The following is a 13,399-nucleotide window of genomic DNA, read 5'->3' as shown; positions in this document are numbered from 1 at the left end:
AAAAGGGTGTAAAAAAATATATAAATGAAGAGCCAAATTAACTGTGCAACACGTAAAAGAATTGTTCACTTATAAATGAGGGAAATTTTCTCTCTTTATGAAATAAGCTATAAATGTAAATTTTTTTACATTTATTTCGAAAAACGTTTTAAATAAATCATTAAATGACTGGTTACACATAATTACAACTTAATTATGAAATTAACTAAAAATTAACAAAAAATTAACTAAAAGTAAACTAAATTATACTTATAATCTTAAAAAGGTAAGCGTGTGCAAACATTAAAATTACACGTTTAATAAATATGGCTATATGTAATGGTTCTTACAACTTATTTATAAAACACCTTCAAAAATTGAACTCACGAGCTTCTTACTTTTAAATGTGTACAATCTTATTTATCAAATATTCAAAGGTACGTCAATAAAAAAAAAAAAGGACGCGGGAAAAAAAAAAATTCTGTAAATAAAGCACCGTATAATTACAAAGGTCTTACGCTTTAGTATATTTCCAAAATGTGTAGTCGAAATATCTAATATTATCCGCCTCATTTTACAATGCAATCGTGCTTTAAAAATAAGTGCTAGATGTTTTTGTAAAATAGCTGTAACACCACTCATTTCTAGTGTAACAACTCACAATTTTAAGCCTATTTTAAAATTGCACTTATTTCATTGGAGATTTTATTTATCAGGAAATGCACACGTGAAGGTTGTAGGATTAGGATTGTTTCGTTGAAACGCATTAATATTAGTGTAATTTTTCCAAATATTAGCCAAAAAATTAATAACCTCGGAACACAACAGAATTGCTTGTAACAGTTTTCTAAACTATTTCTTAATTCACCACGAATTTAAAGAAGCTTATGTTTTTTTTTAAGTAAATTTTTTTTTATATTAAATTATTTTTTATTTACACCGACTTTTGTTTCACACACACAAAAAAAAAAAAAAAAAAAAAACTATTTAATTTGAATATAATCCTACCAATTAAATGTAACAGAAAAAAACAGTTGTTACTTTTTTTTTTTTTTTTTTTTTGTTCAAATTTATTAAAAACTATTTTTTCAAGATGATGATCAATTTTTAAGCCTGACATTTGCACATATATTTGGTTTTCCTGATGTTATAAAAATGTGAAAGCAAAAAAAATAATTCCTTTCTTTTTTTTACGACATAGATACATTTTATTTTATATTACTTTTTTTGTTTTTTTTTTAATACTTCCTATTTTCCCGCACACACAAGGTAGAAATAGACTTGTGTACTAACAAAGTTTATTTGAGATCAGGCTGCCAACGAAAAGTTCTACTTGTTTTTTCAATCTACATTAACAACACATACATTTGTTTATTTATTTATTTTTTTTTACAATAATGTGCATCCCTGGCTTCTAGCAAGTTTTAAATTCATAACTGTTACATTATTTAATGACATAATTTAAATTTTCCTATCTGCTTCTGCCACATATTGAATCTACCATTGCACTTATACAATTTAATGATAATAAAATATTCATGTTGTATTTATAAAAAGATGTATTTATAAGAAATCATATATAAATTAAATTGTTGTCCCTTTTAGAGCGGTTTACAAAGATACTCTCTCCTTGTATATTTAATTATGTAGGGCTTCGTCAAAATTAATAAAAAAACAAGTGCACAACACACTTAACTATAAAAAAAAAAATCGTAATTTTTCTATTCCAAATATGGAAAAAAATGTTCTTTGGGTAATCTTTTACAATTTCCTAGTTATTCTTTTGGGTAAAATTAAATATTGCATATATGAGTGTGTACATTTATATATTCATGTAATTTGTTTGGATCTCCTATAAGTACCCCCAATTACATCATTATTTGCACAGTTATGCCATTCCATGTGTGCCCCCTTAACTAAATAACAGCGTCTGCTAATATACACTTTAAATATATAAACTTTAATTCCAATTTAACATATTTTTGCAGCATCATGTAAAGATTCTAATAGGAGCAAATCTAACAGTCTAAAAAGTGAAAGTAAGTCGTTACCGACATATGCTAATTTAATGAGGAATGGTCAACACAAATACAACAATGCTAAAACGGAAGATAATATAGGTAATCAGATCAACAATGATAACAACCATAATGGGTATAATGATAACAGAACTAATAGTGAATATCCAAAAACATCACATCTACAGCATAGCCCGTCTCTGGTACATTTAAATGATCATAAATTCACGGCAAAACCATCTCGACATGCTTACATACAAAGAAACAGCATATATACACTTAACACAAATAATAATATGGAAAATACAAATAACGAATCGCATACGGTTCCAAATTTATTTATTCAAAAAAATCAAAAAGCCCCCCAAAAGCCAGCTACCCAAAAAAAGCCAACGGTCCAAAAAAAAACAGAGGCCCCTGAAATTGTATATGGTAATTTGGACTACCTTAATACCTTCGATGACACTAATAATATAATTTCTGCGTTTAAACCTCACCACCCAATTATATATTACTTCAAGGAAATGGAACATTTTGCAAATAGTTACTATGACCTGAGGAGTAAAATTAGGGATTATTTTGCTCTTCCGATGAAACAGGCTTTCGATGTCGTAGAGCAAAATGTAAAAGACTGTTTGAAGAACATAAATGAATTGAGAACATTAATGACTCAGTTAGAAAATCCCCAAAACTATAATGATATAAGTAATCAATATGCTGAAAAAGTAAAAGAATACAAAAAGGAAATTGAGGATATGCAAAATTGTTTAAAAGACAATTATAAACAAAATTTTAAAGCTATCTTATCTGCAAAATTAAAAATGAACCTCGCTTTAAAAGATATATATGCTAGCTGGTGGTCCCAATTAAGTTCGACGGATACTTACTATGATATGGTTAAAAGATATGTATTAGAAGTTAACAAATTTGATAAAAACACATCAACTTCCTTTATGGATCATATAAAGAAAATACATAATTCTGCTATTGATACAATGAAGAAAATGAAAGAAGAATTAAATACAAGTCTGGATTCTGACAGAGTAGAATTTATAATAGAAGAAATTGGACATATGGTAGAAAAGTTTAATCTTCACTTGTCTAAAATGCGTTATGGAGCTGATTATATCAAAAATATTGATTCACAAAAGATAGAAAGTTACGTTTATCAAGTTGAACTAAGAACTCTTTTTTATGTGGCAGCTAAACACTACGCTGATTTTAAGTTTAGTTTGGAACATTTAAAAATGTTTGAAAATTTATCCAAAAGCAAAGAAAAAATGCTTTATAGCACTTTTGAAAAATTAGAGGGTGATTTACTAAATAAAATAAACACCCTTATGGGTTCTGAACAGTCTACCTCTGATCTTACCTCTATTATTGCGGATTCTGAAAAAATCATAAAATCTGCAGAATCATTAATTAATTCGAGTTCTGAAGAGATAGCAAAATATGCACTTGATTCAAATGAGAAAATTAATGAGATAAAAAAAAATTATGACCAAAAGATACTCAGTGTAAAAGAATTTATAAATAAATCAAATGGGTTAATTACAACTGTAAAAGGTACATCTAAACTAAGTGAATCAGATAAGAAACAGATAGATAAAAAAATAGAGAAAGTAAAAAAAAATACAAACACTCTAGAGAGGGGAAATGAGTTTATAAAAATAATGAATGAAGTAAAAACAAAAATAAGCAATTCTTCTAATAGCGCTACAAATTCAAAGGATTTTTCTCATAAATTGAAAGAATTACAAACTGAATTTGAAGGGTTAAATAAAACTATCGAAGACGATTTGCAAAAAATAAAAGACATAAAAGTAAAGGAAGATGAGGATCGTTCTATGAAAAATCAAATAGAAGAACATTTGAAATATGCGTCTGATAACAGTGACAAAGTAAAAAAGTTAATTTCCAAAAATAATGAAATACAAAATTATATTCAGAAAATCGAAAATTTGATTAAAGACGCACCTTCTGGAAAAGAAAAATTTACAACTCAGAAAACAGATTTGCAAAACAAGGTAAAGACAATAATCGATGAGTTTCATAAGGAAGATTTACAATTATTATTAAATAGTTTATCAACATTTTACGAGGAACACCAAAAGTTATACAGAGAAGCAAGTACTATAGAAAACATTAAAGAGTTGCACCCAAAAATAAAAGAAGAATATGAAAAACTTGAAAAAAAGAATTATAGTAATATTGATCAAACATTACATAATTTGGATGCAGAACTAGATAAACTGAAAGCTCTAGAGAAAAATATTGTAGAAGAGCAAACTAATAATATCAATAAAGATATGACAGATTCGTTGAATAAGTTAACTGCTGAAGTCAACAGTTTGAGAAGTGCCTTGGATAGCTATAAGGCGGATGAAGGTCATCTCAAAACCTATAAAAACCAAATAAATGAGAGGAAAGAGAAATTTCTCAGTACTTTAAAGGAACAAGAGGATGATATTCCAGATGGAAAAAATATTTATGAAGAGTATAATAAACATAAAGGTGTTATGGATAACAAAGAACAAAAAATAACCAGTGATATAAATCAATGCAGAGAAAATATTAAAAATGCTGAAAAAAATAGAGAGAAATTCAATACTCTAGTGCAAACATTAGAAGCACACACAGGAGAAAAAGATCCGAACGTTCATGATTCATTGGAAAAGTTTAAGACTAATCTTGAAAATTTAAATTTGAGTAAACTAGAAACTGAATTTAAATCTCTCATCGATTCAGCTAGTACAACCAATAAACAGATTGAAAATATAATAAAAAATATAGACACAATTAAATCATTAAATTTTACGAAAAATAGTTCGGACAGCAGCAAATTGTCATTGGAAAAGATAAAAGAAAATAAAGCAGATTTAATAAAAAAACTAGAACAACACACTCAAGAAATAGAAAAATACACATTCATAGAAAAAGAAGAAACGTTACCCCTTTTAAGCGATTTACGAGAAGAAAAAAACCGCGTACAGCGTGACATGTCTGAAGAATTGATAAGCCAATTAAACACAAAAATTAATGCTATATTAGAATATTACGATAAATCAAAGGATAGTTTCAATGGGGATGATGAAACAAAATTGGAACAATTAGATGAGTTTAAAAAAGAGTGTCAATACGTTCAACAAGAAATAGAAAAGTTAACAACTAACTATAAAGTTTTAGAAAATAAGATAAATGACATAATTAACGAACAACATGAAAAAGTTATAACACTGAGTGAAAATCATATAACAGGGAAAGACAAAAAGATAAATGAAAAGATTCAACAAAATATAAATTCGCTAAATGATATGAAAACGAAATTGGGTTTACTCGAAATTAACCAAGATATCAAAAATAGCAAAGATGCTACAATTAAAAATAAAATACAGGAATTTGAAAACAAAGTTAAAACTATACTTGGAAATATAGATAAAGCTAATAATAAAATAGATGAAATTAAAAGAGTGCACGTTGAGAATAAAGTTGCATTCGATAAAGAAAAAGTTGAAAATACAAATTTCGAAAAAAAAAAGAAAAGCATAGAAAAAGTTTATGAACAAATGGAAAAAACGATTAAAGAATTAGAGGAAATGAATGACGAAAGTAACATAGCAAAAGAAGTAGAAGAAGCTCAAATACAATACAAAAGAATTTTTATTGATCATGATGTTAATTTGATGAATGATGAAGTTGAAAAGTCCAAAACTGTGATGGAAGAAATCGAATTATATAAAAAAGAAATTGACCAAATTAAAAAGAAAATGATTGAGTATAATAAAGCTGATACATCTAATTTTGATTATACAGTACCATACAACAGTGCTACACAGAGTAAAGCTAAAATAGAACAATTTATTACGAATGCTAAAACAAAAAAAGGAACGTCTGACGCCAGCCAAGATATAAAAGAATTAGAACGTATTAAAGAAGAGGTGCATACTAATTTACAACAAGTCAAACTAGAAAATAATTCTATGGAGGAAAAGCGAAAACAAATTCATAATATGAAAAATTTGCTAATTTTGAACAATTCTGAAACCATAGCTAAAGAAATATCAAATAATACTCAAAACGCATTAAATTTTAGCCTGGATGCAAAAAAAGAACTTAAAAAAACAGATGAACTATTACAAAGTGTGGAAGCTAAGATAGCTGAGGCAGAGGCACATAAAAAAAAAATTGATATAGCTTTAGAAGATGGACAAATAGATACGGAGGTAAGCAAAATTGAACAAATTAATCAGGAAATTATGAATAAGAGAGATGAAATTAAATCCTATTTAAGTGAAATAAAAAAATATAAAGAGAAATGTACAACCGAAATCAGTAATTCAAAAAGAGGAAAAGATAAAATTGAGTTCTTGAAAATATTTAAGCCTAATGAAGATAGCAATCGGAATAAGGTTAACATTAATGAAATAGATGGAAATATAAGCAAATCTGAACAATACTTAACAGATATAAAGGGCACAGAAAAACAAGCTAATACAAATGTAGAACTATTCCATAATCATGAAACAAATATCAGTAATATTTTCAAGCAATCTGAAATTTTAGGAGTAGAAACTAAATCAAAAAAAAAAATTAGAGAAGCAGATGACATAATGAAAGAAATTGAGGGCCACAATTCTGAAATTCAAACACAGGTGAAGAGTTTCCAAGAAAATCTAAATAAATTGAACGAGCCCCATAATTATGACAACGCAGAAGATGAACTTAATAATGATAAATCTACGAGTGCAAAGGTGCTTATACAGACTAACTTAGAAAGTGTAAAACATAATTTATCCGAAATTACTAACATTAAAGATGGAGGAGAAAACATATACAATAAAGCTAATGATATCATGCAAAAAATAAAAGCAATTTCAAAAAATTCTGCAGAGAAAACTTTGGACAAGGTGAAAGACGACCATTCTAATTATGTTAATTATTTAGATCAAATAATTACAGAAAGAGATCTTATCGTTACAGAAAAAAATAGACTTAATGGTAAAGATTCCACTATTAAAAATATAGAAGCGGCACTGAAAGAATCCAAAAAGAATTACGAAATTGGACTTTTGGAAAAGTTAGAAGAAATAGGTAAAAATATAAAATTAAAGGTTGACATAACCAAAGAATCAATAAATTCAACAGTGGGAAACTTTTCTTCCCTCTTCAACAATTTTGATTTAAATCAATATGACTTTAATAATAATATAAATGATTATAAAAAAAAAATGGGAGAAATATATAACGAATTTGAAGGATCATTAAATAAAATTAGTGAAAATTTAAGAAATGCTTCAGAAAAAGCTTCAGATTATAACTTAGCCAAAACACTGAGGCAAGATGCACAGAAAGAAAAAGTTAATCTATTAAATAAAGAAGAAGAGGCAAATAAATATTTAAGAGATGTTAAAAAAGTGGAATCATTCAGATTTATACTTAATATGAAAGAAAGCCTAGATAAGATTAATGATATGATTAAAACAGAAAAATTAACAGTCGATGAAGGACATGGTAACGTTAAACAGCTAGTTGAAAATATTAAAGATTTAGTTGATGAAAACAACTTATCAGATATGTTAAAACAAGCATCAGGCAAAAATGACGAAATACAGAAAATAACGCACTCTATGCATAAAAATAAAGCAAAAACTATTTTAGGACACGTAGATACTTCTGCAAAATATGTAGGCATTAAAATAATGCCAGAGTTGGCATTAACAGAATTGTTAGGAGATTCAAATTTGAAAAATGCACAAGAATTAATATTTGAGCCCAAAACTAATGTACCACTAGAAACAGAACATATGTCAAAGAATACAAACGAACTGGATGTTTATAAAAATATACAGGATGCTTACAAGGTTGCATTGGAAATACTTGCCCACTCAGACGAAATAGATACAAAACAAAAAGACAGTTCTAAATTAATAGAAATGGGAAACGAAATATATCTTAAGGTTGTGCTAATAAATCAATACAAAAATAAAATAAGCTCTATAAAAATTAAGGAAGAAGCTGTTTCAGGCAAAATAGACAATGTTTCCAAAAAACATAGTGAGTTAAGCAAAATTACATGCAGCGATAAAACTTACGATAACATCATAGCGTTAGAGAAACAAACTGAATTACAAGATCTACGCAATTCTTTCACGCAAGAAAAGACCGAAACGAATAGCGATTCGAAGTTGGAAACAATTACAAAAGATTTCGAAAGTTTGAAAAATGCATTAAAAACACTGGAAGGAGAAGTTAATGCTCTAAAAGCAAGCTCGAACGATCATGAATATGTAAAAGGTAAAAGTGCACCAATAAATGCTGTGCAAACCGAAATGGAAAAGACAGAAACAGGCATAGATAGCCTTGATACGGCCCTTGATGAATTATTACAAAAAGGAAGGAAATGCGAAGTATCTAGGTACACATTGATAAAGGATACCGTTGTCAAAGAAATAAGTGATGACACCGAATTAATCAACACTATAGAGAAGAATGTTAAAGCATACTTGGCATATGTTAAAAAAAATTATGAAGACACAGTGCAGGATGTTCTCACATTAAATGAACATTTCAAAGAAAAACAGGTAAGTAATCACGAGCCAACTAATTTTGATAAATCAAATAAGTCATCCGAAGAGTTAACTAAAGCTGTTACTGACTCAAAAACAATAATAAGTAAACTAAAAGGTGTAATTATAGAAGTTAACGAAAACACTGAAATGAACACTATAGAAAGCAGTGCAAAAGAAATTGAAGCTCTCTATAACGAATTAAAAAATAAAAAAACATCATTAAACGAAATTTATCAAACATCAAATGAAGTTAAATTGCAAGAAATGAAATCAAATGCTGATAAATACATCGATGTATCTAAAATATTTAACACTGTATTAGACACTCAAAAGTCAAATATAGTAACTAATCAACATAGCATAAACAATGTTAAAGACAAATTAAAAGGAAAGCTACAGGAATTAATTGACGCTGACAGTTCATTTACATTAGAGTCCATTAAAAAGTTTAACGAAATATATAGTCATATTAAGACTAATATAGGTGAACTAGAACAGTTACAACAAACTAATAAAAGTGAACATGATAATGTCGCAAAGCACAAAGAAAAAATTGTACATTTAATAAACAGGGTAGAAAGTTTGAAAGGTGATGTGAAAAATCATGATGATGACCAATATATGAAAAAATTAAATGCTAGTCTATTAAATGATAATATTAAAAATACAACGAATTCTATAAACATATCAGATGAAGAACTTAAGAAACTATTGAAAAAAGTTGAAGAGAATGATCAGCTATGTAAAAATAACAATACGCAGAACTTCATTTCGGACATTATGAAACGTGTAGAAGACTTGAATAGACGATTTACAGAAAATTTACCGGAAAAAGAAAAACTTCATCAAATTGAAAACAACTATAATGAAATTAGTTCAATATTTAGTGAAATAAACTTACAAGACGTCGATGAATTTGTTGCAAAAATTCACAAACAAATTGATGCTGAAAAGGCAAGCGTAAATAATGTAAGAGAGGCTGAAAAAATAAGGACCGCAATCCAAAATGTTACAAGTTATGATACAGAAATAATAAGTAGACTATCTGAAATGAATAATGTACTAGAAAGGATTACTACACGGAAAACAAAAATGGATCAATTATTAAAATCATTGTCCCCAGATAATACAAGTCTAAATTTAAATGCAAGAACACACGTAAGGAAATCAGAAGACATAATTAAACAGCTAAATAGCCATATAGAAAAAATAACAGAACTAAATACATATGCCCATGAAGTAATGACATACTTAGAAAATGAACTAAATAAATTATTAAAACAACTTGAAATTGAAAGTGCAAAAGTTGAGCCTGAAGCTTTGCCAAGTGATACGGAAGTAAAAGAAGAAAAAGTTCCACCAACGGTAACAGAAAATGGTCCACAAGAGAATTTGACAAGCGTTCCCCAAGAGACATTAGAAGATAACACACCACAGATCCAAGAAAATGTTGTACAAGAGGATTCAGTAATCGCTCCTCAGGAGCAAGTAGAATATAGTACACTAGCGGTACCAGAAAATGATGAAACAACAGAAGAAGAAAGTGAACATGACGATGCGCATGACGATACGCATGACGAATCACAAACTGGAAGGGATTCAACGGCAAAAGAAGCAATTGGAAAGACTCGTTTAGCAGGAGCTGTTATTATTGCCATGTCTGTTTTATCCGGATTTATTATAATAGTATTTAAAGATAAAGATGAAGAAGAAAAGGATCACAACGAACACGGATATAACGAAGCATTTGGAGAACATGACGAATATAATATGCATGATAAAGAAGAAGTTATCGAAGTTTGCTTTAATGAAGAAGATTAACATAAGTTGTAAAATATAAAAATGATAAAAAAAATGAAATCTTATAAAATTACTGAACAAAAATTCGCCTTACAATATATGTCAATTTTAATTCATTTTACGATAATGCATTGTTCTAAGCATAATTTTGACAGATAATGCATATCTGTCGATGTTGCTTGTTTTAATAGTGCATTATCTCATTATAACAATTTTTTAACTATTTTTCTCAAACTCTACCCCCCTTTTTTACTCACAACATATGTGAGTTCCATTAACACTCAATAAACAATACTTCAATTATGTATATAATATTTTCACAGTTAGGTAAAGTGCATATATAGTACTAGAATAACCTAATAAAGAAGCAATAAAAAAGGTGTACAAAAGTGGGGTACTGTGCACATCATCACACTGGGGAGATTACGCTTTATTTCCTTTAAACTATTTTAAAAAATAGGACAAGATGGCATAAACATGCGTGTCCCTCTTAAAATTTTATTCCATTCTGCATCGTATAATAGGAATGAAAAGCGTTTCATATATTTTAAAGTGCAGTCAAGTTAAATTTTTGACATGTACATTTATTCTTCCCATAGACTTATATCATATTTAACTCATACGTTAAAATAGTTGAGGTGGATATTTTTTTTTATCGCAAGTTAACCCAACTCATGCGTCCTTCGAATTGTTGCATATAGTTAACTTGCTAAATCATATTTCGTACATATTAATATTTTTTATGTGAATTATTTCTAAAGTGTAATAATTAATATATAATTATTATGTAAACTCATGTAAAGAGTGCCAAACAAAAGACTATTTTTTCTACAAAATAGGTAGGCAAAGTTATTCATATTTAAAAAAAGAGCACAAAAAAAAAACAAAAAAAAAAACAAGTTCACTAAAAAAAGTACATAATATACTTTTATTGACACATTATATCAATTTTTATTGTGTCTATAAATTTAATATATTTATAATATATCAACTTAGAGTATACACATATGTATATCCATTTGTTCCAAACATCTTACGCATATTGTTGTCATCAATATTTCATATGTTGCATGGCCAAAGTCGTAATCAGCAACCATTTGCATATAAAAATGGTACATAACGAATTTCCATTTCATTGTAAATATTCATTACAATGTAGTAAACAAATACAAATATTGTACGTATGTGGAAATTCACAATATTGACTAACATTTTTACATTTTTACGATTTTACAAGGAGATATTTTTTTTATATGTATGTATTAAAATTTTAAGTGTGCAAAACAATAATTTATAAGACCTTATCAATTTTTAAAAGATTAATTCATTCAATATTCTCCTGTCCAGAAATATTTTTAAAAAATTGAAAAGTATAAATAATCGTCAAATATTCTATGCCAATTAATGCTGTACAATGACTCACCAACAGCACAATTTGAAAAAATTTCATTATCCACTTGAAAAAAAACCACATTCTTCACATGCCCGAACTGCACTGGCAACAAGTATAATTAACATCAATATGACGTGTGGAAAAGACAATTTTTTACAGAACTTTTTAATTTTATTGCCATAACTATTATTATCATCCTTATTTTTACTTGCATATTTCATTTTTTTTACTTTTTTCACAAAAGCAGGGTCTAATCCAGTGTAGTTTTTTTTTTTTTCTTTTAATTTCATTTTTTTAAATAAAGTTCGTTTCCTCTTCTTAGTTAAATCATAATGTTCAACAGTTAATTTATTTTCTTTTGAATTTTCATGTGCTGGTTTACGCTCATTCACTTTTATTTTATTCTTTTTTATCGTATGTGTTGAATCGACAATTGTTTCTCCTTTTTCCTTTATATCATTGTTACGTGACAGGATGCGATTTACTCGGGATAATTGTGTTGTATTTTCCAGTTCATGTGATAACAATCCTTTTACTTTTGAATACAATGCTTTATTTACACAGTTATCCTTATCTAATGGTTGGCAAAAATTAGTCTGGAAAAAATAAATGTATTTATTTAATATATCATCGTTGAGTATTTAACAAAAGCTACTTTTATAAAAAGTAAAAATAAAATAAAACAAGGGAACGAAATGCTATTATTTACTTCCTCTCTGCAATAAAGGCTTATTAAAGTTAACAGAATAAGCATAAAAAATTTATTAGGATATAAGAACATCCTATTTTCTTTTTCTTTTTTTTCAAGCCAACATTTGCTTTTATTATCAAAAAATCTGTAATCAATATAATACGTATTTTCTTATGCAGTTAACTATAAACATTTCTATAAGAATTAAGGGGATTCATTTAAATGCTTCATCTTCATAATTCTTTGTCGAAGTAATGTTATATAAAAGAATGATCATATACCTCTTACGCGCAAAATATTACAAAAATGAAAACTAAAACAACAATTTGGTAAAACTTTCAAAACATTATTTATGATAAAACAAGCATATCTTAAACTAATTTAAGAAAAAATATTTAATCCTAAAGTGTATTATGAATTATGCTTTTTTAATGACAAGATAATATAAAAAAGTATATATTTTCTGCTAATATTATTATACAAAATAAATGAAACATAAAAAAACACTCTCGACATCTTTAATAATATTTCATTTGTCTAAAATAAAGAATTGCCCCGAAAATTCGAGGTATAACTAGTGAATATAACATAGCAGTTTTTATTTTTATAATTAATTTTGCCATTAAAGGTTTCATCAAAATAATTTCATATTTTTCCAATATTTATATTTCTGTAGGCCAGCCATATTATTTCTTAAAAATGTCAATAATACAATAAAAAGAGATACATGTAAGCAATAGTTTTTTTTTATTTAAACTAAAAAATAAGGTATGGCAGATTATGTTATACATACTCCTTCTTATTAGCGAATTATTGCAGTTTTCTTATAAAATTACGTTTTAAATTGTACATTACTAAAGTATAAAAAAATATATATATTAAAACGTGTCATTTCAGCGCTTTATTTTTGCGTTGTATTTTGTCCAATGTTTGGTAGACATTTTACGGT

The 13,399-nt window shown here is 27.4% G+C and overlaps 1 protein-coding gene across 1 annotated transcript; it reads left to right on the top strand.

The window, feature by feature from the left end:
- Positions 1-2,047: 2,047 nt before the first annotated feature.
- Positions 2,048-10,387, top strand: PVX_090325 (reticulocyte binding protein 2 precursor (PvRBP-2), putative; the record flags this gene model as incomplete). Its single annotated transcript, XM_001615107.1, has 1 exon — positions 2,048-10,387. One exon carries the CDS (start codon positions 2,048-2,050, stop codon positions 10,385-10,387), a length of 8,340 nt encoding a protein of 2,779 aa, XP_001615157.1.
- Positions 10,388-13,399: the final 3,012 nt, after the last annotated feature.

Source organism: Plasmodium vivax, chromosome 5 (assembly GCF_000002415.2).
Source record: "Plasmodium vivax chromosome 5, whole genome shotgun sequence".
Taxonomy (NCBI): domain Eukaryota; phylum Apicomplexa; class Aconoidasida; order Haemosporida; family Plasmodiidae; genus Plasmodium; species Plasmodium vivax.
Note: the sequence above shows the minus strand (reverse complement) of the source record. Positions and strands in the feature narration are given on the sequence as shown.